Source organism: Sarcophilus harrisii, chromosome 3 (genome assembly GCF_902635505.1).
Source record: "Sarcophilus harrisii chromosome 3, mSarHar1.11, whole genome shotgun sequence".
In the NCBI taxonomy this organism is placed as follows: domain Eukaryota; kingdom Metazoa; phylum Chordata; class Mammalia; order Dasyuromorphia; family Dasyuridae; genus Sarcophilus; species Sarcophilus harrisii.
The window spans coordinates 499,008,290-499,035,543 of NC_045428.1; the positions used below are offsets into that span (position 1 = coordinate 499,008,290).

Here is a 27,254-nt window from a genome sequence, read left to right on the forward strand (position 1 = left end):
ATTTCAGTATATAAAACTCTCCCTGAACTGTTTCTAATTTGTTAGACATTTGTTCCTTTAGAGACTAGCCTATCAACTATCCCATAAACTCTTGTGACTTTAAGAGAATCTCTTAGAAACCTTTCAAACTATGATCCATTATTCTTACACACTTCAATACTATAAGAAAAGAAAGAACATTTGGCCCCTGAAATGCTAGAGATGACTTTACTAAAAATGTACTCTAAGTTTTGTGCCCACTCTTCCTAAACTGTTGCATATATATATATATATATGAATGTGCCCCAGGTTTATAGAAGGAATTTTTCTAGCTACTGTACTTAGTTTGACATATTAGAAAATGTCTTTAGGCCAATGGTATCTGTTCAAGGTAAGATCACCAATGGGGACTCATGAGGATCCTCAGAATACCTTGAATTTGGGAGAGGTCCACTCCATAGCTGCCAGATACTTCACCTGAAATCTGTGACAAGTTAGGAAGGCAGAGGAGATACTATATTTAGTTCCACTGGAAAGAATTTAAGTTAGTTAGACTAAATAGGCTATAAGAAATGGTATCTGGGATCATTGGGTCATTGTTAATGATATTTGAAAGATTATGAAGAAAAGGAGAGATACTACAGCACTAGAGAAGGGCAAATGGTGACCTTATTTTTTTTAAGGAACTAGAACAAGAGTCTGCAAAATATAGGTCAATGAATTTTAATTCAATTCCCGAGGAAGTCTAGTACCAGTCATTAAAGGGATGGTTAATGAACATCTAGAAAATAAAGTATTTTATAAAGTATCTCATTATTCTTGAAAAAAAGAGGGAAAGATGTGGATCCACAGAATGACTTGAACCTGAGAGGTCATATATCCCTGCCTACATGGGTCCCAAGGATGCAAAAATAAACTTGCAAATGCCAAGTTGGGGATTTAGACTTGGGGGGGTGCTATATGTAGCTATAATGATAATTAATTCTCTCTTTTTTTTTTTTTGATCATATAATTCTTCACATTCAGAACCATTTGAATGACAGTATTCAAATAGTCATTAATGGTCCTATGTCATCTTGGCAGGAGCCCTCCAAATAATTCGTTAACTATTTCTTTAATGATCAATTCTAGAATATTCTCAAGAATAGAAGTCAAGTTCATTAACCTTTAGTTTGTAAATTCTGTTGTCTTTCTTAATAAAAAAATTCCATTTATTCTTTTCTAGGGTCTAATTCTGTGCTGTTTCATTTTCATTATCTTTATAAAGTCAAGTCAAGAAGCATTTTTTAAAATTTATAAATAGAATTTATTTTTTCCAATTACATGTAAAGATAGTTTTCAACATTCATTTTCTTTTTTTTTTAATAACTTTTTATTGACAGAACCTATGCCAGGGTAGTTTTTTACAACATTATCCCTTGCACTCACTTCTGTTCTGATTTTTCCCCTCCCTCCCTCCGCCCTCTCCCCAAAGATGGCAAGCAGTCCTATACATGTTAAATAGATTGCAGTGGATCTTGGATATAATATATGTGTGCAGAACCGAACAGTTTTCTTGTTGCTCAAGGAGAATTGGATTTAGAAGGTAAAAATAACCCGGGAAGAACAAAAATGCAAACAGTTTACATTCATTTCCTAGTGTTCTTTCTTTGGGTGTAGCTGCTTCTGTCCATCCTTGATCAATTGAAACTCAGTTGGATCTTGTCTTTGTTGAAGAAATCCACTTCCATCAGAATACATCCTCATACAGTATCGCTATTGAGGTATATAATGATTTCCTGGTTCTGCTCATTTTGCTCAGCATCAGTTCATGTAAGTCTCACCAATCCTCTCTGTATTTGTCCTGTTGGTCATTTCTTACAGAACAATAATATTCCATAACATTCATATACCACAATTTACTCAACCATTCTCCAATTGATGGGCATCCATTCATTTTCCAGCTTCTGGCCACTACAAACAGGGCTGCCACAAACATTTTGGCACATACAGGTCCCTTTCCCTTTTTTAGTATCTCTTTGGGGTATAAGCCCAGTAGAGACACTGCTGGATCAAAGGGTATGCACAGTTTGATAACTTTTTGGACATAGTTCCAAATTGCTCTCCAGAATGGCTGGATGTATTCACAATTCCACTAACAATGTATGTTTTCCCACATCCCCTCCAACATTCTGCATTATCTTTCCCTGTCATTCTGGCCAATCTGACAGGTGTATAGTGGTATCTCAGAGTTGTCTTAATTTGCATTTCTCTGATCAATAGTGATTTCAACATTCATTTTAATAAAATTTTGAGTTTCAAATTTTAACAAGAACTTATTAAATGCTTACTTATATGCCAGATACTGTTCTAAGTGTCAGGAATTCAAATTCTACAAAGAGAAAGATAATCCCTGTCTGTTGAGGCCATCTTTTAAGAGCTCATAGCATATAAATCCTTTGATCTCAGAGGTGAGATGAATAAGGCAAGAGACTCATAGAGTATGAAAAAAGCTTCAGTTTATTATGCTGTATAGCCTTGTTGATATACATTTTTGTATCATCAGCGCATGGACAGTAGACAATCCCCAATCACCATTCAGAGAAGCAGCTCATGGGCTTTGTTTATGCATGATCTCTGCCAATGGAAGAGAGCTGTTCCAGCAATTCAGCAGCTCACTCACAAGCCAGAGGCCCTGTCAAGGCATCCCTGCTCATGAGCAAATAGCTGTGACCCTCAGACACCCATTACTATGGTCACAAGTCATTGATCCTTGCTCAACAAGGGCATTTCTACAACTTAGCAGAAAACTTATTGTGCATCAAAGGTCAAGGTGGCCTGGGTACTCCCTCTCAGAAGGGACATAACTCAGCACCTGTCCTCATGGAGCTTACATGAGGGTAGGGGGGAGAGGAAGAGAATATAACACCTAAAAAGAAGATGAAGAATAGGGGCCGTGAATTATGAAGGTATTGGAGGCTTAATAGAGAAAATACTGAGAAAAGTCAGGAGTGCAGCCACAGGAAGAATCTTCCTAACAGCATGGATAAAGCAGAAATTGAAGGCTTATCAGATCTATAGATGACACAATGGAGTCAGAGTCAAGATTCCCAAAAGATTATAATAGGGCAAGTTACTGAGATGAATCTAATTAAATGAAATTCAAATACGAAATATAAAATCTTAAAATCAGGGAATCAACTTCCCAAGCACAGGATGGTAGAATGGAGGGGAGGGAGTAGGGAGAGGATCAGGAGATTCATGATTAATCAATAGTTTGCCTAGAGCAAAGCTTCTTAAACTGTAGGTTGTGATCTCATATAAAGTCTCATAATTGAATGTGGGAGCTGCAAAATTATGATTTATTATCAGTAAATCTTTGATTTGTATACCTATATATCCAAGGTCACATAAAAATTTCTCAGGGTCTCAAATAGAAAAAGTTTAAAAAATTGGGGTCTAGAGAAAGCCTAGAGGTTTCAAAGGACAATAAACTCAATGAGTCAGCAAGGCACCAGGGCAGCCAACAAAATCACTATGATCTTGAGTCTTTTTAAGAGAGAACTATTTTCCAGAAATAAAGAGCTGACTGTTTCACTGTCCTCAGCCCTGGTCAGACCTCATCTCATGTTAAATTCTGGGTCTCATCATTTTAGAAGGACATTGATAGGCTGGAGAGCGTTCCATTAAGTGACACTTGGGATGGTAAAAAGTCTATAATCCATACCATAAAAACTGGTTAGAAGAACTATCCATGTTTAGACTGGAGAGGAGAAAGCACATATGATCATTATATCTGTGTTAAAGTATGTGAAGGGCTGTCCAGCAAGAGAGGGATTAGTCTTGTTCTATTTGCTCCTAGAGGAAAACTAGGTAAAGTATGAGTCCTCAAGTCAGAAAGATTCATCTTCCCGAGTTCAAATCCAGTCTCAACAGTTAGCTATGTGACCCTGGACAAGTCATATAACCCTATTTGTCTGTTTCCTCATCTATAAAATGACCTGGAGAAGGAGTGGCAAACAACTCTGGTATCTTTGCCAAGAAAATCTCAAATAGGGTCACAAAGTAGAACATGACTGAAGTGACTCAACAACAACAAATATGGCAAGCACCGAGCTAAGTGCTAAAGATACAAAGAAAAGCAAAAAATAATCCCTGACCTCAAGGAGCCAAGAAAACTTCACATGGGGTCACAAAGAATCAGACACAATTTAAAAGACTGAACAACAAAACCAGAGGAAGGAGGGACACTTCTCCTCCTCCACTCCTATATCTCAATCCCAGCTTTAAAGGCCATATTCCTTTAAAGATCTGGTCCTCTTCCAACTTCCACCGGGTGACCCTCAGGTTTAACCTGGACATTAGTGAGCACTTTTAAAACATAAACTTATGCTGAAAGGAAAATACCTGGAATCTAGAATTTTGAAAAAATTAATATTAAAAATAAATGATTTTTTAAAAAAAAGCCAAAAGGATTGAAAATTAAGTAAGTGATCATTAGTTGGGGAATGATTGAATAAATTATGGTACATGAATATGTTGGAATATTATTGTTCTATAAGAAATGATCAGCAGGATGATTTCAAAAAGTCTGGAAAAACTTGCATGAACAGATGCTGAGTAAAGTGAGTAGACCAAGAGAACCCTGTACCCAGCAACAAGAAGATTGTGTGATGATCCACTGTGATGAACCTGAATGACCTCATGACCAACCCCAACATTTGGTACTCTTCTAAATAACATCATTTGGTGCCCACAATAGCCACATCATTTGCAACACCAATCACACCTCCTACTATGTGCCAGACACTGCGTCATATACATAATAAAAATTAGCTCACATGATCTTCACAATTCCAGGTGATAAATGCTATTATTATCCCCATTTTGCAGTTGAGGAAATGAAGCCAGGAAGGTGCCTTGCCAAGGGTGATGCAGTTAGTGAGTTGTGAGGTCATATTGGAATTCAGGCCTGTCTTCCTGACTCCAAGCCCAGCACTCTATTCACTGCACTGTTTGGCTGCCCAAGGAAACAACATGCAATAAATATGCACCACAGAGATATAGCGAGGATAAACTAGAAATAATCAATAGAGGAAATGTGTTAGCATTAAGGGGCAGGTAGGTAGCACAGTGGATAGCATACCTTCCGTACAAGGTTTTCAAAAGAAAACAATAGATTTTAAAAATGTTTAAAATGATAGTTGACATGTATATGGTGATTTAAGATCTGCAAAAGGCATTACAAATGTTCTCATTTGATGGTAAAACACTATGTGAATTCATCTATTGTTAACACTAACACATTGTGTGCCCTTCAGTAATTTTCCTTCCCTGATGTAGCTTTAAAATGAGAGTGTTATTTAAAATTTTTATCATAAAGAGGATAAAAGGGCAGATGGCATATAATAAATTATCTAATGATACAAAGCAAGGAGAAATAGCTAATAAAGTCAGAATGCACAAATATCATGGTATGATATATGGCACAATATTTAGAAGATTAGGTTAACTATGGATTAATGTAAAGAAAGGACTCCACACCCAGGTCACCTTTAAAAAATCAGTTTTCTAAATACAAGATGAAAAAATATTGCTAGAAAATAAAATGTGCAAAGAAATTCTTAGGATCTTAGTGGTTCACAAACTCAAGGAATTAACAAGATTATATGGACACACACAAAAAAATGCTGACTGTGTACCTCCTATGTACCAAAAATGATAGTGCTAGCCTCAGTTGCATTAAGAAAAGCATTGTGGGGCAGCTAGATGGTACAGTGGATAGAGCACCAGCCCTGAAGTCAGGAGGACCTGAGTTCAAATCTGACCTCAGATACTTAATATATTTCCTAGTTGTGTAACTCTGGGCAAGTCACTTAATCCCAATTGCCTCAGCAAAAAAAGGCATTATGTCTAAGATAAGGAAGGTGGATCATATCCAGAATCAGAACATATCTGGAGTCTTATGTTCAGTTCTGGGCTCTGCATTTTAGGAAAAAAGAGTGGCAAGGCAATCCAGAGGGGGGAAGGATCTCAAGTTCATGTCATGAGAAGATATATTGATAAAATGGATTGCTGAATCTAGAGAAGAGAAGACATTGAATATGATAAATATCCTTGATTACTTCAAAGGCTGCTATAGAGAAGAGGGATTAGTTATGCACTAGGCCCCAAAGGGTGGAAGTGGGAGTAATGGGCAGAATTTCCAGAATCCTAAAATTTCAGGACTGATGGATGTAAGGGAAACTTCCTGAAATAGATAGAGGGGTCCTCTTTCATTGGAAGTCTTCAAGCACAGGCTGGATGATCATTTGTTGGACAGGTTGTAGTGGAATTTTTAATTCAGATATGGGTCAAAAATATGACTTCTGGGCATCCCCACTTCTGGGACTGTCATCTTATAACTAAATGATTTCTAAGGCCCTTTCATCAGCTCTGCCCCGACTCTTTTAGTACCTCTAAAGGAAAATTCTCACAAAGGCCCAAAGATGGCAGCGAAGATCTGTTTGTTAATCAAGATCTGGGGTTTTACCCAAACCTCCAACTCTAGATAAAGGCACAGATTCCCCAGACCAAGAGGAGCTCCAAAAGTCATCCCAGTCCAATTCTGTCAGCTCATGAAGACCACCACAAAATCCATGAGAAGTTATTACTTAATTTCCTATTTCACACTGACAGTGACAAAGAAAACACTCCTGAAAAAGGCAGTTCGTTAAGATCAGATGAAATCCTAGAGACATCCTATCCAACCATCTCATTTTACATATGGGAAAACAGAGGCCCAAAGCAGGGATTATTTGTCTAAATATAAGAGAATCAAACTATCATACACATCATCCATTTCTGTTGCTGAGATATGGAAGACAATTCAACAAATATTTTTAAGTACCTCCTGAATGGAAAGATATAAAGTTGAAATAAGATATATTCCTTGCTCTTATAGAACCCACAGTCTAGGACAGGACTTAATTAATACAGAACAATAGAGGGCAAATAGGTTAGAAAAATTAAAAGACATGAATCAAGTGCTATGTGAGATCTGAGATGGAAAAGCTTTTTAGCGATTAGGAAATTTGTGTTCAAAAACGTGTTTTGGAGATACTATCTACCTATAGCAGAAGAGTGAGAAAACTGGTAACCCATAATCTCCTTATACCAAAATTGCTCATTTGGAAGAAAGTCAATCCAAAGGTTCAGGACACACTTTGCATAACCACAAGCCTTCAAGGAGTAAGAACTAGTTAGTCATTTACTAAGATCCAATGAGCTCTCTCCAAGGTCTAAAACAAGTGTCATTAAATGAGTCACCATTCACTTGGAAGTCTTTAGTGAAAGCCCCAATGATATGTCCTTATCCCTGAACCATGTTGAACATGTTTATCACTGACTTGGATGCAGATTTACATAGTGTTGTATTATATTTTCAGATCTGAGGAAGATGAGAAGTTCAATTATTGAATGACAAAGTAAGGCTCCCAAAACATATTTACAGATTAGAATGCTGTACCAATTTGAATATCAAAATTTAACAAGGATCAATTTACATTGTTTTTTCATGTTCCATTCTCCCCCTAATAAAAATGCTCAGTGGATCCTGTTGCCTCTAGAAAAAAAAATGTAACTCCTCTTCTCTTTCCTGCTGCCTGCAAATATGCCCAAATCTCCCCTTTGCCATTAAAAAAGCCCTTGTTTCATTCTATAATGTCCTCATAATATCATCCTATATTGTTCAGTAATTTTCAGTCATGTCTAACCCTATCACCCCATTTGGGATTTTCTTGACAAAGACACTGGAATAGTTTGCCATTTTCTTCTCCAGCTCCTTTTATAGATGAGAAAACAGGCAAATAGGGTTATGTGACTTGCCCAGGATCACTCACTAGTGTATCTGAGGTCAAATTTGAACTCAGATCCTACCAACTCCAAGCCTAGCGCTCTATCCACTGTGCCCCTTACCTATGTGTCTAATTAGTACTAGAGACAAAGTAAAATAATTAAATCTATTATCAAACTACAAACCTTACAACTTTTTTGCATCTTTTTTAAAAAAAATATCTAAAATGTGCAATATATCTTCCTCTTGGATTAGTCATTTATTTTACAAATAAGTTTAGAGAGATCCTTTCCAGCTTTGAGACTGAGACTCATATAATGGATTATTTAGCCCATTTTATAAGTGGAAATTTATAGGCTTAGAAGAGTAATAGTAGTAATAAGTGTCAGAGCTGGGTATTAAACCTATATCTTCTGTCTCTAAGTCTAGTGCTCTGTTTACTACTTTATTTATTGTTGTTGTACAGTCATGACTGACTCCTCATGACCCCAAGGGTTTTCTTGGCAAAGATACTGGAATGGTTTGTCATTTCTTTCTTCATCTCATTTTACAAATGAAGAAACTGAGACAGAGTTAAGTTACTTGCCCAGAATCACACAGCTTGTGTCCTAGGCTGGATTTGAACTAAAGTCTTTTTGACTCCAGATTTGGCATTTTGCTCACTGTGCCACCTTGAGTGGCACAGAAAATTGATCAATACTCAATTAGGTCCCAGCATCAGCTTTGTAGCCTCTTAGGGAAAACTAATTCCCATTGCAAGGAGAAGGAGAGAATGGATCTGGTAGATAATGGCCTTATTGGTCTTAAACGAAAAATTACCTTTTTACAATCTTCAGGACTCCATTTCTGCATTGTCTTGCTTATGACAAGCATATTTTCTTCAAAGTAATATTTAGAAGTTATTTTTTACAGGCGTTCTCACTGTTTTTCCATCTTCAAGCAGCAGTATAACCAATAAAAGACATTCCAGCTTGCAGATCCCTCCAAGTGTCTTGGTTTGGTTTCTGAGGATTAATTAGGCTGCAATACTTTGTCAGCCCTTCGTGTTGATAAAATTCTGCATAAGGAAAGGATGTGTAAACAATAGTTTGGGGGGCAGGAAGGGAGCAGCAGTCAGAGAACTGCATGGTCCTCAGTGAGTGTAAAGTGAAGCAAAAATCAATTGTAATTTTAAGCTCCATTAGGAATGATACAGTTCTCAGCAATATAGAAGTCATAGTTCCATTGATTGCCCTGTGTCCTGATCAGAACCTTTCTAAAGTATTATATTCAATTTTAATCACAGTTGAGAAAGATATAATCCAGGAAGATTTTTGCTTCATTTTCACTGTTTCCTTAATCTTCCTATGGGCCCAAGATAAATAGATGAGAGGAGAGGACTCTGTCCGCTGTCAAGGGAGAATTCTCAAGTGTGCCCCCACTAAATCCTTACAGCTTGATGGCAGTTTCTGATGACTTCTTTTCTAAGTTATCTGCCAGGTACACACCAAAGTAGTGGTGGGCACTGACCAGGAACTGTGTGGGAAGAAGTCATACCAGGAGCATCCAGAATACATTGTTCCAGAGGGAAGTATGAAAATTCCTCTTCCTCTCCCCATGTTCAGAGAGACTTGGGGACCAGAGGACATCCCTCTGGAGATAGGAGATAGGAGAAACAATGGACAAGATAGGTAATGAGGATTCTTTCAGCTCAGGTATAAAACCTGATTTTCCTAATTACTCTTATTCAATGTTCATTAAAAGTACAGTGGTTTGACATATATTGTGTCGCTTGCTGTCTAGGGGAGGGATAAGGGAAAGAAAACAATATGAAGCATAAGGTTTTACAAGGGTGAATGTTGAAAACTATCTTTGCAAATATTTTGAAAATAAAAAGCTACTATTCGGAAAAACAAACAAAAAATTTAAATTAAAAAATAGTGATTTATATGTTATGTTTCTGAATTAATGGATGAAAAGAACTTTTTTTTTTCAAGAGATGGACGGCAGATCAAATTACTATATTTTAAAATATTAGTAGTAATTATATTACCTAGAACAAGAGTCTAGAAGTGATAGTTTATCCAAGAGGAAAAAGCCATTTTTAAGCAAAAATAGAAAAATGAATTTAATGTGCTAAACTGGGCAGAATGGCCTAGAACTGGAAAAAAAAATCTGACCCCAGGAACGTACTACCTGTGACTCTAAACACTTAAGCCACTTGTCTGTGCTCTCATCTGTAAAATGGGGACAATAATAGTATCTCCCTTCCAGGGTTGTTGTGAGGATCACAAGAGATAATAATTGTAAAGTGCTTAATTGTACATAGTGCCTAGCACGTAGTAGGTACTTCATAAATGTCACTTCCTTCTTGTGCTGCTGTTCCCTGATTCTGTCATTGTTTGCAATGCCCAAGATAGTCTCAGGGGGATTTGTTTGGATTTTAACTTGGCTTCTAACCCACTCCTCTATACCAGGTAAAGCTAACAAGCTACCCTCAACCCATCAAATCAATATCATTTGAATATAGATCACATAAAACTACTCAATGAAAAAAAAAAACACATTTTATTGCAAAACACATTTGATCGCAAAAATCTTACAACAAAACCCTTGCTTTGGCAGATACAAGGGCTAATTTCCTCCCCATTCCTCCCTCCCCCCCTTTTTGAAAAAAGACTCCTTTTGAGAAAATAAAGCTGTGCGGACCACGTGGGCACATGCCGCACAAAAATTCCTTCCCCTCCCGTCTCCTTGCTCTCCGGCCTGTCCTTCCACAGTCCGGAGGGTCACAGTGCAACATTGGGGCCCCAGCCCCGGGGGGCAATGGGAGGAGGGGCCAAAAGCAGGTGTAGGCTTGGGTGTGACATGGTGGAAAATACTGCATTTGGAGTCAGAGGCCCTGAACCAGAATCTCAGCTCTTCTGCTCCTGCCTCTCAAAAACTCAGCTTCTCTTGTAAAAATGAGAAGGCTTTAACCAGATGACTTGTAGGGTCCTTTCCAACTCCAATGGTCTGTTACCCTAAATATGCATTTGGGAGGGGTGCTGTTCTTTGGCACTCTCTATTCTTGACTCAAGTTACGCAGTAGCTGGGTCATAGAATATGGCTTTGGAAATGTGACAACTCTTTGGTTCTGGTCCCTGCTCATGGCTGTGTAGAATTTGGTGGTCATCTCTAATATAGAGGAACCAAGGCAGCCCAGTGGAGATTAAATTTGGGTTCCAATCCTGATTTTGTCACTAACTCACTGTGTAACAGTGAGCAAGCCTCTCTCTGGGCCTCAGTTTCCCCATCTGTATAATGGGGGAGGGAGTGTAGACTAGCTGGTCTCTAAGGCCACTTCCAGCTCAGACAGACATGAAAATGACTACTGGTAAGAATACCCTGCCAGGTAGGGATGGAATGGGCTCTAGATGAGACAGTTAGGGGACCTGGGGAGGGGGAGAAGTCTGTGGGGGGATGTTTCTCAGCCCACTTTCAGAGAACCCAGAAGCACTCTGAGAAAAGGGGAGAACCAGACTGCTCTCCCCAGGGGCATGTGAGGGGGTTACAAAAACCCACCTCTCTCAGACTTCCAGCCCAAACCCCAGAGGACCTATCATCCACCCACCCCCCCTCAGCAGCACGCCCCTAATATCCGGAGGGACGGTCCAGGGCACTGGAAAAACCAGCCCCCTTTCCTGAAACTCCAGGGAACAGTGGAGAGGTGAGGTCCACCACCTGACTCTAGAGACACCTGCCTTGATATTGCCACCACTACTTAGCCTTGATTGTAGCCTTGGCCCTGACCCAGCCCCAGCTGGCCAAAATAGCACCCATTGAGTTCTCCCCATACCCCCCCCCCCCCCCCCCCCCCCCCCCCCCCCCCCACCCCTGTCCAAGGGCCTAAAGCTCATCACGCATCTTGTCACCCTTGGGCCGGACCAGGCGGCCAATGAAAAGCAGGGACCCACTCTGGGCATCCTTGACCAGGAAGATGAAGGGATGGTCAGCATAGAAGAGCTTGGGGCTCCGCAACTCCTCCCGCCCGTAGATGTCCTGGTCAAAGGGATTGCCATCCGTGTCCCACTCAAAGGCTGTGGCATGGAAGACACTGGCCAGGTATAGATCTTTCTTGCCCGACATTCGAGACAGGTCTGCCTTGTTCTTGTCAATGGCTTCCGTCAGGCCGAGGCCAGCCAGATGTTTCTGTCACAAGGAGGATGGCCAGTTAGGATAACAGTTCTTAATAAACTTATTCTTTTACTATTTTATTAACTATATGACAATAATTGATTTATTTTCTAATTCCAATATATATTATTTTATGTATTTAAAAATATGGTTCTTATGCCCAAAGGGCTATCAAATTGTACATATCCTTTGATCCAGCAGTGTTACTACTGGGCTTGTACCCCAAAGAGATCTTAAAGGAGGTAAAGGGACCTGTATGTGCAAGAATGTTTGTGGCAGCCCTCTTTGTAGTGGCCAGAAACTGGAAACTGAGTGGATGCCCATCAATTGGAGAATGGTTGGGTAAATTGTGGTATACGAATGTTATGGAATATTACTGTTCTGTAAGAAATGACCCACAGGATGATTTCAGAAAGGCCTGGAGAGACTTACACGAACTGATGCTGAGTAAATTGAATAGAACCAAGAGATCATTGCACAAAGCAACAAGATTATGTGATGATCAACTATAATAGATGTGGCTCTTTTCAAGAATGAGGTGATTCAAGGCAATTTCAATAGATGGAGAGAGTCATTCACCTCCAGAGAGAAGACTATGGGGACTGAATGGGGAACACAACACCTTTGTTGTTGTTTGTTTGCTTAATGTTTTTCTTTCTCATTTTTTCTCCTTTTGATCTGATTTTGTGTGTGTGTGTGTGTGTGTGTGTGTGTGTGTGTGTGTGTGTGTAGCATGATAAATGTGGAAATGTTTAGAAGAATTACAAAAAATAAAATAAAAATATGGTTCTGAGAAATCTAAGAAAACTGACTACTATGAAAAGGTCCTTGACAAAATAAAGTTAAGAACTTCCAAGTTAGGGGCTAAGTGGTAGAGTACAAAAAGCTTCAGACATCTAGTTGGAAGGGATCAGGGTTCAGATCCTGGATCTGACATTTAACCACCTGTATGAACCCAGGTCACTTCTCTAAGGTTCAGTCTCCTTCTCTATGCAGTGAGGCTCTTCCTACTCAGGCCATTTTTCTTCAAGGACTATAAGAAAGAAAGTACTTGGAAAGCCTTGGATCACTATAGAAAATGGAGTTTTCCAGGAGAAAGAGCTGTGATGTGATTTATTTTTTTAATTGTTTTATTTTTCTGGTTATACATGTATATTAACTTTAAAAATACATGTTTCTTTATGAATCATGTTGGGAAAGAAAAATCAGAACAAAAGGGAAAAACCAAGAGAGGAAAAAAATAGGAAAAAAGTGAACTGTGATATGATTGAGAGAAAAAAAGCAATGCCCGCTTAGAAACTGACTCCACTGACCAGTTCTGATGGACCAGGCCATCCTCAGCAATGAGATCAACCAAATCATTTCCAATGGAGCAGTAATGAACTGAACCAGCTACACCCAGAGAAAGAACTCTGGGTGATGACTAAAAACCATTACATTGAATTTCCAATCCCTATATTTATGCACACCTGCATTTTTTATTTCCTTCACAAGCTAATTGTACAATATTTCAGAGTCTGATTCTTTTTGTACAGCAAAATAACGGTTTGGTCATGTATACTTATTGTGTATCTAATTTATATTTTAATATATTTAACATCTACTGCTCATCCTACCATCTGGGGGGGGGGGGGGGGGAAGGAGGTGAAAAATTGGAACAAGAGGTTTGGCAATTGTTAATGCTGTAAAGTTACCCATGCATATAACCTGTAAATAAAAGGCTATTAAATAAAAAAAAGAAAAGAAAAGAAAAGAAACTGACTCCACTTTTATGCCATGACCTAGATCAAAGGGTTCAAATACACAGCACACACATACACTTGCCAGGGCAACACAGCCCAGACTTAAATCTAACTAGGAAATATTTAACAAAATAAATCAATAAAAAATATAAATATATAATAATACAAAATATAAATATGTAATAAATATAAATCTATTTTAAGTTAATATTCAGCCTGCAGGGATCTTTGTATATATCGTTTTGATAGCTCCTATTTCTATTCATTTGTCATCATTGAACAAGATAACTTCTGAGGCTCCTTGAGTGGGAGGTGGGGGAGGGGAAAGACGAGCATTTATTAAGCACCTACCATAACCTACCATGTGTCAAGCACCATGCTAAGCACTTTACAAATAATATCTCATTTCATCCTCACAACAATCCAGAGAGGTAGGGATTGTTATTACCCCCATGGAAAAACTAAGGCAAGAAGAGGTTAGATTTGCTCAGGGACATATAAGTAGTGTGTCTGAGACTAGATTTGAACTCCTTTGACTCTAGTCCCAGTGCTCTATCCACTACACCACTTAAAGCTATGATTCTTTAAAGTCACTTCTCTCCCTCAAGACTCAATTTCCCCATCTGTAATAATTTTGTGTTAGTAATTGTGTCACTCAAACCCAAAGATCCTCACTTTTGCGATAAGAATTCATTATTTGACAAAAACTGCTGGGATAACTGGAAATTAGTATGGCAGAAATTAGGCATGGACCCACACTTAACACCATATACCAAGATAAAACTAAAATGGGTTCATGATTTAGACATAAAGAACGAGATTATAAATAAATTGGAGGAACATAAGATAGTTTATCTCTCAGACTTGTGGAGGAGGAAGAAATTTGTGACTAAAGACGAACTAGAGACCATTATTGATCACAAAATAGAAAATTTTGATTACATCAAATTAAAAAGCTTCTGTACAAACAAAACTAATGCAAACAAGATTAGAAGGGAAGAAATAAACAGGGAAAACATCTTCACAGTTAAAGGTTCTGATAAAGGCCTCATTTACAAAATATATAGAGAACTGACTCTAATTTATAAGAAACCAAGCCATTCTCCAATTGACAAATGGTCAAAGGATATGAACAGACAATTTTGAGATGATGAAATTGAAACTATTACCACTCATATGAAAGAGTGTTCCAAATCATTATTAATCAGAGAAATGCAAATTAAGACAACTCTGAGATACCACTACACACCTGTCAGATTGGCTAAGATGACAGGAAAAAATAATGATGAGTGTTGGAGGGGATGCGGGAAAATTGGGACACTGATACATTGTTGGTGGAATTGTGAACGAATCCAACCATTCTGGAGAGCAATCTGGATTGCTCCAAAAAGTTATCAAACTGTGCATACCCTTTGATCCAGCAGTGTTCCTACTGGGCTTATACCCCAAGGAGATACTAAAGAAGAGAAAGGGACCTGTATGTGCCAAAATGTTTGTGGCAGCCCTGTTTGTAGTGGCTAGAAACCGGAAAATGAATAGATGGCCATCAATTGGAGAATGGTTGGGTAAATTGTGGTATGTGAATGCTATGGAATATTATTGTTCTGTAAGAAATGACCAGCAGGATGAAGACAGAGAGGCTTGGAGAGAATTACATGAACTGATGCTAAGTGAAATGAGCAGAACCAAGAGATCATTATATACGTCAACAACAATACTGTATGAAGATGTAATCTGATGGAAGTGGATTTCTTTGACAAAGAGACCTAATTCAGTTTTAATTGATCAATGATGGACAGAAGCAGCTACACCCAAAGAAAGAACACTGGGAAATGAATGTAAACTGTTTTGTTTTTCTTCCCGGGTTATTTTTACCTTCTGAATCCAATTCTCCCTGTGCAACAAGAAAACTATTTGGATCTGCACACATACATTGTATCGAGGATATACTAGGACATATTCAACATATATAGGACTGCTTGCCATCTAGGGGAGGGGGTGGAGGGTGGGAGGGAAAAAACGGAACGGAAGTGAGTGCAAGGGATAATGTTGTAAAAAAATTACCCTGGCATGGGTTCTGTCAATAAAAAGTTACTATAATAAAAAAAATTGTGTCACTTAATCTGATGAGAGCTAAGTATCTTGCAAGATATATAATTTCAATGGGAACAATTATTATAGTTGGCGGGGGATGGTAATAGATAAGACCCATCCTTAGACAAGGTTTCCACTAGGACCATCTGCAATCTGTTCTGGAGTTTCCCATCACAACGTAGGCTCCTTGTTGGTGAGAATTGTCATTCTCTGGTGCTTAGCATAATGCTTTGCACTTTCTGGTTTCTTAATAAATGTTTATTGACCAGCCATTTATGCTTGTATTTCTAGCATTTAGTAAAATGCCTGACACATTGTAAATATTTAATAAATGCTTATTGGCTTATTAACTTGTCAGGAGAATGATGGAGACAATTCAATTCAAACCAAACATCGTTGCTTTCAGCTGTTTTCAGTCACGTTCCCAGGAGGAATTTTTCTTGGCTAAGATAGTACAGTGGTTTTCCTTCTCCAGGCTCATTTTGCAGGTGGAGAAACTGAGGCAAAATGGGTTAAATGACTTGTCCAGGTCACACAGCAATTCAATATTTAAGGCTGGATTTGAACCCAGCAAAGTCTTCCTGACTCCAAACCTGGTGCTCTTTATACCAAACATTTAGGCATTTACATTAAGCACCTGCAAGTGTCTGGGCATACAAAGACAAAAACCACAATAGTCCCTAACTTCAAGAAACTTCTTTTCTACTGAAAGATAGAGGAAAAGGGCTTCACACTTGGGGTAAAGAATTGGATTAAATGGAACCATTCCAGCTTTGACATTCTGAAAATCATTGAGAAGGTTAAATTCACTTTCCTCTAAGACAAAAATTAAGGTCTCCTATCTCCCAAATAAGTTTTAAAGGCATTGTGAGGTAAGAAAGATAAATATCTTTTAAATAAATAAATAAATGGATAAATAAAATGGAAACCTATCAACCGAGGTCTGATGAGAAAAGCTTTGGTAGAGAAATGTCACAAAATATTATTATGTGGCAAAAAAAAAAAACTAAACCTGATAAATAGAACTGGAGAAATATGAAAAGAGGGAGGCCTGATAGGAAAAACTTTGGTGGGTGAAAGTCATAAAATATTATTTATGGCAAAAAAAAATACCAAACCTGATAACTAGAATTGGGGAAATAAGTAAAGAATCATATGAAATGATGGTGAGTAACATAAGTAGAACTCAGAAAACAATGTTTAAAATATGTACAAAGACTTCAATGAGATCTTAGAAGGAACCCTGAGTCATGGAAAAAACAATGAAGACCGCAGAAAGGAGATACTGAAACATGCCTATAGGCATGTTTCCTAGTAGGGAAATGATTGTGATGTACACATATAAAGCACTATTAATATGTATTTTTAATAAGCTCACTTCCATTCATGTACATACATGTACATCCATGCCATTCAATTTTTACCTGGCAAAAATCCTACCTGGAGCCCAAATCCAGATCAAAACTCTACCTCCTTCATGGAAGTTTTTATAGCTACTCAGTAAGCCAGCAAAAGACTTGTTCAGCAGTCCCACAGAGGAACTGCCACTTTCAGGGGAAAGACAGTATAGAGAGTAGAATAGGCTACAGGCATGTTTTTGTTTGTGCTGGGTCCACGTGTGCCTAGGATACATTTTCTGGAGATAGAATTTATTACTTCATTATGTCTCTAAATGGACTAAGAGCTTTCCAGAGGCCCCACTGGTTTCCCTCCACCAGGATACAGCTAAGCATGCTGTTTCCCCCAATAAAATGTGAATTCCTTGAAGACAAGGGCTTTTTTTGCTTTCTTTGTATCACCGGATTTTAGCATACAGTAAGTGTTTAATAAATGGATCATGATGATGATGATGATGATGATATTAATGGGGTACTATAAAAGATTGCACACGGCAGATCTCTAAAGCTGACTAAAGGATTAACAAAGGCCACAAAATCCTAGAGAGATAGGACCAGAAGCAACCCTGATCATAGTTCATATTCCTAGAGCACTCTGAAAGGTCTAAAGTAGCTTCTTTTTCCAGAGGTAAGCAGGGAAATAATACTACCCTGCATTTATAGAAGGAGAAAATGTGGCCCAGAGAGAGAAAATGACTTGTGCCAAAGGTTAGAATCTGAACCTGTTTACTAGCTCATGGTCTGGTACACTACACCTTCCTACCTGGAAAGGAACTTGAAATACAAGCTGTCATAACTGGAAAAAAAACAATTACAACAACAATCAAACCAATATGAGGCCATTTGTCAAATCCCTTCCCTTTTTTGAGAGTGGGAAGACCGATGCAAACAAAAGGTAAGATCTGACATCAAAAATGCCTAAGGCTACACAGTAGAACCAGGACTGGAAGTCACCTGAGTTACTGCTCTAAGGTACTCACTGCCAAGCAGAAGAGACAAAAGTAGTCAGAGATTTCCTTGAATTAGTTCCAAAGAGAAAAGACCTCTTACCTCAGAAAGCTTAGAGGATTCAGGGAGACTTGGACCCAGGGCTAGCTGCCTAAGGACTGAAAGAATTCCCTGACCCACCTTCCCCATTTTCTGACCCTACTCCCACCCTTTAGTTCAGGGGCACCCTTCAGCTGAATCTGCTTCTTACCTGGAGGTCATGAGTCACCTCCACAACTCCTTTGGGAAGGGAAATGGCCACAGCCCTCTTCTTCATCTTGCCCAACCAGGTCTTGAGCTGTTCCTTGGTCAGGAGCTTTTCCAACCTCTCCAGAGGCTCCACATGGTGGGGCATAATGATGATGAGGCTCGAGAGCTTATGGGCCAAAGGCATCTCAACCATCTGGAGTTTTTCTGTCTCATCATCATAGTAGTTGTAGAGACCTGGATGGTACAGGACATGGGCTAAGGAGACTGGCCAGACCAGGAGTTGAAGACCAAGTCCCTCCCTTCCTATATGGCCTGGTCCCCTCCCCACTCTCCTCAGCCAACCACCAGCCTACCTGTGCGGTGCATCATGGGCACGCCTACTGTGTAGGAGCGGGTCACCATGAATCCTCGGTTGTCAACCATCTTATGGTGGAATTTTTCATCCCAGTGGGCTGCAGAAAGGCGAGAGGGAAGTCAGTCATGCTTCAGACTCAAACACTGCCTTTCCTGCCACATCCGAAGATCACAAGCTTTGCTCTAGAATTAGCTATTTTGGAGATGACCTGGTCCAAGCCACAGTTAGTTATGTCCAGCTCAGGAAAGGGACTAACCTGAGGTCACACTTAATCTAAGTTTACCCCTTATTATCCTACAAAGGGAGAACATCCTCAGTAAGCAAAATTCATGCTCTCCCTGTAGCCAACACAATGTTTTGTATACAGCAGGAACAAAATAATTGCCTAAGAAGCAGCTAGGTAAGCATGGTGGTGGAGCTTAGGTTAGAAAGGTTAGGAAGACTGGAATTCTGCCTCAGATGCTCCATAAATCTGTGACCTTGGTACAGATAATAGCACTTACTCCCCAGATTGTTTTGAAGATCAAATTAAATAAACAATGCTTTTCAAACCGTAAGGCATGAATATATAGTCTATCTACAAGTGCTAGATGAACTATTAAGCTTTGCTGAATGAATCGGCCAGCCAGGGCAGATGACAGTCAGTATCCCAGGAGCATAACCCTCAGGACCCACGTTCTCGGCAGCCCGTCCCACTCACGTTTGAAGAACATGGCATTGACGATGAGGGCTCCATCAGTCTTCTCCACGTCCTTGGTGACCTCTGGCAGCTTGCCGTCCGTCGTCTGAGAGGCCCACTCGTTGATGGACTGCAGGGCGCTGCGCTTGTCCCTGAAGTTGATCTTGGAGTGCTCGTAGTTGTAGTGCTTCTTGCTGCTCTGGACAAAGTCGTCGGCAAAGCTGACCGAGCTGGGCCCGTAGAGGCGGTTGCCGAGCTTCCACGTCACGTTGCGGGCTGTGGAGTTGCTGACGGAGGCGAGCAGCTCGGCCAGGCCGGCGTGCACATCGTCATCGCGCAGCTTGTCGGCGCTCAGCACGGCCTTGGCCTGCGAGGCTGTGGCGGCCTTCCCGCCCAGAGACACCAGGCCCAGGGAGGAAGCCACAACCACCGGGGACAGCAGGATGTTCTCCACCCCCTTGTCCTGGGCCATGGCGTGGTAGAGGTTGAAGGCCAAGCTGGCGCTCCGCTCGGCCAGGGTGGCCGCCTTCTCGCTCAGCTTCGCCTCCCCTGCCTTCCCCAAGGCTGGCTTCCTGACCTCAGCTGCCCCGGCCACTGCCAGGAGGCAGAGGGCACTAATGAGCTGTGCTGCCCACATGGCTGCGGGGGGGCTAAAGTCCTGCTTCTGACGGCTGGGAACCTGTGGGAACAAGACAGAGGGGAAGGGGTGACACAAGGGCTTCACTTCCTTCCACACATTCAGCTCAACTCAGCAAGCGCCTGGGCGCTGAGAACCTTACCGGAGGCCCTCAACAACAGCTCCCTCCCTCTCTGCAGCTTTTACTGTCAGCCTGTTAAGCAAATGGCCATAATCACCAAGTTATAGGCTCCTGGGGAAGGAGGGCACACAGTAGGTACTTAATAAATGCTTACTGGCAAACGAGGAACTAAGGACTAAAAAGATGTGGTCATTCAGACCTTCTGATGCCAAATCCTACCCTCTTCCCACTGCCCCAAGATCTTGGTAAATATTCCTTACAATCCTTTGGGGGCAGGATGAGGGGAGGAAGCAATAAGCATTTATATAGTACCTACCATTTCTCTACATTACCACATTTGATCCTGTTATTATCCCCACATGGAAACTTAGGCCCACACTCACCCAACTAGTGAGGTCTGAGGCCATATTAGAATAGAATCCTGAGCTCCCTGACTCAGCGCTCAATCTGACACATGCCATAATGTGATGTGTCTGTGGATTACGACCAATGCAGATGATTTTATACAGGGAAACTCTTGATAACCATTATCTCCTAATGGGACAGGCTAAGTGGCAAAAAAAAAAAAAAAAAAAAAAAAAAAAAAAAAAAAGTATTTGGCATACAATCACAGCTTAATAATGAATAGAATTGGGAAAAACCTGGAATAATGAAATTTGAAACACAAATTGTGTTGTCTTTTGTGCCACAATGATGTTCCATGTCACTCAATTACCTGGCAGGTCCAATACAAATGAAAAGCGATGGAGTAGAATATGAATAAGAATATCAACATATCTTGCACCAGGCAGTGTGCTCAGCCATTTACAATGTGATAATCATCCCATTCTGTTACAGTAGACTACAAACAGTATGTGCCAAAGGGCATGGTGTTGGAATTCCCACACATTTCTGGGCAAATCACTTTCCTTTTCATTTCTGAGTAAAAGAAAAAGGTGCTGAAATAATAGACCCTAAAGGTCTTTCCCAGATCTAAAACTTGTGAGCTGTCACAGGAAAAATCCTTGCTCCAATACTCTGCTGGCTCTTGTAGATCAGATCTTAGATGGATTTCAGGTCTTATCTTTAGGATTTTAACCCTAACTAACACAAGGGCTCAGTTGGCCCACCTACAGAATGGAAACACATGGTACCAATCAACCGACTGTTCCCTGGGGGTAGACAAAAAGTCTCCTTGGCTTTCATAAGTAGAGAGTGCTTTAATCAGGGGCCTTTCTCTCGAATGGAATGCAGCCAGTCTGGTAGACAGAGCTGAGCATAATGCGCAGCTTGCATTTCACTGGTGCGGGAGGAGAGGTGGGTAAGAGCCCTCCAAATTTGGCCGGAAGCATGAATGCTGCCTATTCCACCACAGATCCACAGCACTCACTCCTACTTCCAGCCTGGGGCCCAGGGATCATTCTTCACATACCACTGTGGGTCAGATAGAGGGAGGTTAATGAGTCACTCATTGGTTCACTGATTAAATAAGACAAACTGGCCAGAGAGGCAGAAGACCAGTGTTTTATCCCTGCTCAGCTATGAACTCATTAGATGAGCCTGAGCAAAATCCTTCTCTTCTCCCGCTCACCCCAGTTTTCTTTTTCTACGTGACTGGGAAAGAGATCATTTCTAAGGAGCCTCCCAATCCCTGTTTTTCTCATCCTTTTCCAGCCTGAGGACTAACACTTTCCTCTCATACAAAGGCCCCACAAGTAAATAGTTCAACCCCTGTTGGTGGAAGGGAAAGGAAGGGCTTCCTGTGAGGTCATGGGCAGGATACAGGAGACCCTGGGGCTTCCCTAAGAGCCTTCCCCCTTTATCATCTCTTCTCAGGGAAGACTAGCTGAGCTCAGATGCCATCCTACTCTTTCCTCCCTGCCTGTCTCCAATCCTGATCCTGCTCCCTGCCCCAAACATCAGACCTTCAGAACCTTCCTGATAGAATGGGACCAGAGGCAGGAGCTGTCAGATTTTTCCAAGCTACTCCCCCTGCTCCAGGAAGCTTTATTCTTCCTTGATTCTTTGCTGCATGAGTTGGTCCAGAACCACAACAATTTTGGGCACAAATTCCTCAACTGGAAAAAAAGTTATTTTGAAGTACATCCAGAACTGACATTCTGATTAAGGAATTCAGTTCTTAAGGGGTAGAAAATGGAGAAAGGGGATGGAAAGTCAGTTTAAAACCATGAATATCATGTTAAGGATCATCTCAGGAGGCAAAGAAATTTAGGATATTGGAAGGGTGAAAGCATCCGATTGATTCCCCAGATCATTTTGCAGGATGACACAATTAAGTTACACTTGCATGGGGAGAACAAAGGTATCTGATAGGAACTGGGAAGGCAGGGCACTCTGGGGGGAAAGGGAGGTAGATTAAGAGTAAGAGCTCCTGGGTTCAAGTGCTAGCTCTGACACTTGCTGCCTTGGCAGAGTAACAAATCATTCAGCCTATATCAAATAAAGGAGTTGACCTAACTGATCTCTAAGACCCTTTCCAGTTCTAAATTGATAATCTGTCAACAAGAAAATAGAGCTGTGGGTACTTGGTATTGGCAGGATGGGAGAACTGAGAAGGAACAAAACTGAATTACTTATGGGAAGACAAAACTGGGCTCAGATACAAGCAAATGACCCTGGGGCAAGTCCCTAAACTCAGTTTAGGTAAAATGAGTAAAAATAAAAATGAAACAATAACTGTAAAATGCTTAGTACAATGCTTGGCACACAGCAGACACTTAATAGATGTTTATTTCCTTCCTTCACAGACTGCTCTAAAGTTAATGTGAGTTCACAACTATCATAAAGACAGAAGTTAGGAGCTACAGAAATTTAAAACCTCATGACTAATTTAACAGGATTAAACATCCACTGAAGATATGGTTGTGTTCCTTCTGTTTCATCACCAGAGCACAAACAAGGATGGATTCCAATCAGCCAAAGTCACCTCTCTACTTTATGGAGATAAAGTTGGTAATCTGAATGTTTGAAATGGAGCAAAAAGTCCTTGGTGTACTTAGGAGAAAAGAAAGAGGGAAAACTTCATCGAATTAGAGTTCCAAAGATCAAAGGATTTCACTTTTAGCTAACAGGCCTAAGAACTACCAACCTCCACCCCCATTTCCCAACCCTGCCACGTAAGCAGCTCAAGTCACTGCGCCCTTGCATCTTGTAACCTCAAATAACAGGGGCTTGATTTTTCATATGTGAGTTTCAAATGATAGGCCTAAAACCTCTCCCTTCCAGCCAGCTGCCTTCCCTCGGCGATGGAGGGGAGGAGGAAGGGTATGGAGAGAGATGACGTGGCAAGGAAAAAGAGGAATTCCTGAGGTTCTCCGCCAGGGGCTGCCATGGCAGAGCTGGGGGGAGGGATCTTATGGTTGGACTCAGGGAAGGAAGAAACAGACTTGGAGGCATCAAGGGACAGAGTCACAGTCCCAAGCCACAGATTTGTAGGGGCCCAGATTTAACCCCCAGATCATTTCCCTTCTCTAGGATTCAGGTTTTTTTTTCACCAAAATATATCAGTTCTTGATCTGGGGTCCATAAACTTGTTAAAATATTCTAACAATCATATTTCATTGTAATTGTTTACCTTTATTACCTTTCTGTATTTTATCGTATGCATTTGAAAATGTGACTCTGAAAAGGTATTCATAAACCTCCCAAAAATGCCCTGGCATTAGATGAAATCTAAGGCCCTTAAACCATCCACAATCTAGGATTCTGTAAAACACACTCAAAGGCAGTAGCTTCAGAAGAGAGGGGGTTTGAGTGGATGAGAGAGAGAGAGGGGAAGAAAGGCAAGTGGAGAGAGACCAGTCCCACCCTCCCTGCTGCTGCTTGAGACAGAACAAGCAGCTGCCTCTACACATGTCCCCACAAGCAGACTAAGGCTTCCAGGGCCATTCAGAGAGGCAACAATTACCCAGCTGCAGAACGAGGTAATTTATAGCTCACACCCTCCCTTCCCTATAGGGAAGAAAAAACAAGCCCATGCTTTGCAGACAGGCCTGGGTTTCATCCTGACCTGTATCAGAGCCTTGGGAAGCAAAAGAGATGGGGGTGGGGAAGAGAAGAGGAGAGGGGCCTTGCCAGGGAGATATTCCACTTTCACCTATCAGAGGGCCAGGAAAACAGGAGGAAAGGAAGAGACAGGAGACAGAAGGGAATTCAGACATTTGGGAAAAGTCACTTTTAATCAGAGGCCAAGATACCTTGAAACTCTCTCAGAGGGAGGTCAGTGCTTGCTTTTTTCATTCTGAAAGAAAACAGACATATAAGGTAGAGCAGTTCACAGGGACTGGGGATGCTAGAGCTGGAAGGGCCCTTGGAAATCATGGAGCCCAACCCCTTTGTCTGGCAGATGAGGAAACTGGTTACCTAAACAGGTAATAAGAAAGACAGGATTTGAACCCAGTCCTCTGCCTTAGGATTTTTGTCAGGCACCAAGAAAACATATATATCTATATGATCTAACAGTGATCCACAACCCTTATTTGTTTATTCAAGTTGTTTACTATGTTTTTGTTTTGTTTTGTTTTGGTTTTTGGTTTGGTTTTTAGGAAGTGGCTATTAGGGGGAAAAATAAGTTCTGGTGCTATTCCCTCTTCAGACAAACAAGGACAGATAGAAGGAAAACACAAAGCACAGGCAGGCGGAGTGAAGACCAGAAGCAAACTTTTTTGGCCAAATCAGCTGAACAAAGACCTAGCCAGAATCTCCCAGGGACCCAGGAGGGACCTTGGAAAGAGAGAGATGGGAGGGATGACTCCAGGCTGGGCGGGGCTAGAGGTGCAGAGGGACAGCTGAGTCCTCTGCAACTCCCCTCCCCCACCTCCCCATTTCCTCTCTGGCCCAATCTAACCTGAGTCAGGACCACAGAAGTGATAACGGGGGAGGAACTCAGAAATCTAATCTTCAGGCCTTCCCCATTATCTTGGATGTTCCTCAGATAATACAATGGCAGGGAGTCAAGATCTATTTTCTAAACCTCATTTCTTCCACTCTGAGCACCATGTGTGTGATATCAGATAGATTCTAAGGGCCTGTTTCCCCCTTCATCAAACAGGGATAACATTGCCCTGCCTACTTCACAGGGCTGTTACAAGAATGGGAAAAAACGGTGCCTTATTTCAATGACACTTTTAAGATTTGCAAAAAGTTTTGCTGCAGCACCCCTGTGAGATAGGCAAGGCTGTGAGTCTTACGCCCTAGACAGATGAAAAAATTGAGACTCAAAGAAATTTGATTTTTCCCAGAAGCAGAAACTGACTTCAGCCAGGTTTTCCTGACTCTGGTAGAGGTTTCCACTAAATTATGCCAATAATCAATGTAAAAACACTATTCTTATTTAAAATGGTGGAAGGGGCAATAAATGTAAAGGGATAGCTATTTTCCTCAATTTTAAGTAGATAGTTTCGAAATCTTTTTATACCCGTGTTTCATGGGGATTAAACTTGGATAGGAAAGGGAAGGGGGAGTGGGGGAGAGGAGAAAGGTAGGAAAAACAGCTGGATCTGGAAAAACACCCTCCCTACAGCTTCCAGCATCTGCACAGCAGCTGTTTCGACCTAACGGATGCCCACAGCTCCCCAACAACCAGCCCCTAAGTTTCATGAGAGATCCCACCCTTCCCCCAGGGAAATGGAGGGCAGGAAGGATCACATCCAGAAGTTCCCTAAAAGACTGGGAAACAAAGACATCTGTGACAATCTATATTCTCCCTCTTTCCAACAGAATGGGGGAATCTATAGGAAAATCTATAGATTAGGGGGAATCTTAAAAATAGAATTCTCTATAGAAACAAGATCTGGGAGCTGCTCTCTCACTCCATCTCTCCAGACCGGAAGGGATCAAATAGAATTGGATCATTCCCAAAGGTTTCTGTTCCTTTCCTTTTAAGTTGCCACAGTATTCAGGTCAGACGCTTGGAGGAGGGGAGGGAAGAGCACTGAGGGACGAGAGAGACCCAAAACCGTTTGGATTGGGGAGATGGGGGGAGGGTAAGCTCGGTGCCCATACTCACCGCCTTCCTTCTTATCATTTCGATCCTCCTCCCCATGGAGGTTTCTCCAGACCCCGGCTCCGGGCATCTTGCTCCCTAATCCTCTACCTACCCAGACGCCCCCTCCGACCCTACTCAAATTCCCCCAGACGCAGTCTCCCCGCTAACTGGCATCGGGTCCTCCCCAACCCAAGTCCCAAAGCCTGCCAAAGGTGCCTGGAAGCCAGCGAAAGCCCGGGACCAAAGCCAACGTTCGAATCCTTCCCCTGAAGAGGCAACTCTCTCCCGGAGACGAGTTGCTGGGAGCCCTAAGAGGGATTCGGGGCAGGAGAATCATTTGGGACTGGGAAGGGTCCTCTTGGTGCCCGAAGCGCGGCCGTTCTCTCCCAGCCACCCTCTCCTTCCTGCTCTGCTCCCCGACCCCCGTCACCTGGACTTAGGAGGGCAGAGATGAGGAGCCCTCCCCCGCGCCGCTCAAGGCTGGGATCCGCTCAGCTCCGTCCCGGGACTGTGTCTCCGAGGCACTGCCCCCGCGTCAACCCTATATAAGGGGCCCCCGCCCCGGGCCGCAGAAACTTCTGGAAAGTTGGAAAAGCTTTTGGGATGGGAAGGAGGGGGGGACTTAAAGGGGGCGGCCCTTGGCTAGGTTGCAGAAGAAAAAAAATCCCTCCCCTTCGCTACTCCCACTCCCCCCCACTCCTTTCCCCCATCCCCCCACTTCTCTTCGTCTTTCAGAGCCCCTGGGTCCTACTGCCCCTCAAATCAGGGGAGTGGCGTGGGCCGGATCCCCAAGCACACCCCCTCTTATTCCTGAAATGTTAGCTTTGGAAACGTCCGTTAGAGAACCTCTAGTCCATTTCTTTCATTTCATAGGAGCTCAAAGGAGATGATGAAAGTGCTCGAGGTCACAGAATGGATATCAGGATTAGAACCCAAACCTCCCTAGCCTCCAAAGCACTCTGCTTTGGATTCCGGATCACAATAATCCTTCCCATTTGTTCTTTCCAAGGCCCAGTCTCTGATTTTGTTCCAGGAAAGAAGACAGGATTCAATCTATATCTAAAAATGTTAACCAAGTACCTATAGGATTGACTAATTT

General features: G+C 41.5%; 1 protein-coding gene across 2 annotated transcripts; it reads right to left on the reverse strand.

Annotated features, from left to right (window-relative positions):
* Positions 1-10,320: 10,320 nt before the first annotated feature.
* Positions 10,321-26,775, reverse strand: SERPINH1 (serpin family H member 1). Of its 2 annotated transcripts, XM_031961375.1 has the most exons (6): positions 26,586-26,775; positions 24,366-24,409; positions 19,433-20,090; positions 18,731-18,829; positions 18,379-18,611; positions 10,321-11,962 (listed from the first exon to the last, which is right to left on the reverse strand). In XM_031961375.1, the coding sequence occupies exons 3-6, from the start codon at positions 20,046-20,048 to the stop codon at positions 11,660-11,662; spliced, it is 1,251 nt and encodes a 416-aa protein (XP_031817235.1). In that variant the 5' UTR covers positions 20,049-20,090; positions 24,366-24,409; positions 26,586-26,775; the 3' UTR covers positions 10,321-11,659. The 2 variants fall into 2 exon arrangements, with proteins under 2 accessions (XP_031817235.1, XP_031817234.1); XM_031961374.1 differs by lacking the exon at positions 24,366-24,409.
* Between the last annotated feature and the right edge of the window lie 479 nt (positions 26,776-27,254).

Excerpts from the sequence above, each read along its gene's own strand:
- SERPINH1 (XM_031961374.1), bottom strand. The coding sequence starts at position 20,048 with ATGTGGGCAGCACAGCTCATTAGTGCCCTCTGCCTCCTGGCAGTGGCC. Across the intron at positions 18,830-19,432 it reads CAATGCCATGTTCTTCAAAC|CCCACTGGGATGAAAAATTC; the intron begins GTGAGTGGGACG and ends GCCTTTCTGCAG. Across the intron at positions 11,963-18,378 it reads AGGTGACTCATGACCTCCAG|AAACATCTGGCTGGCCTCGG; the intron begins GTAAGAAGCAGA and ends TCCTTGTGACAG.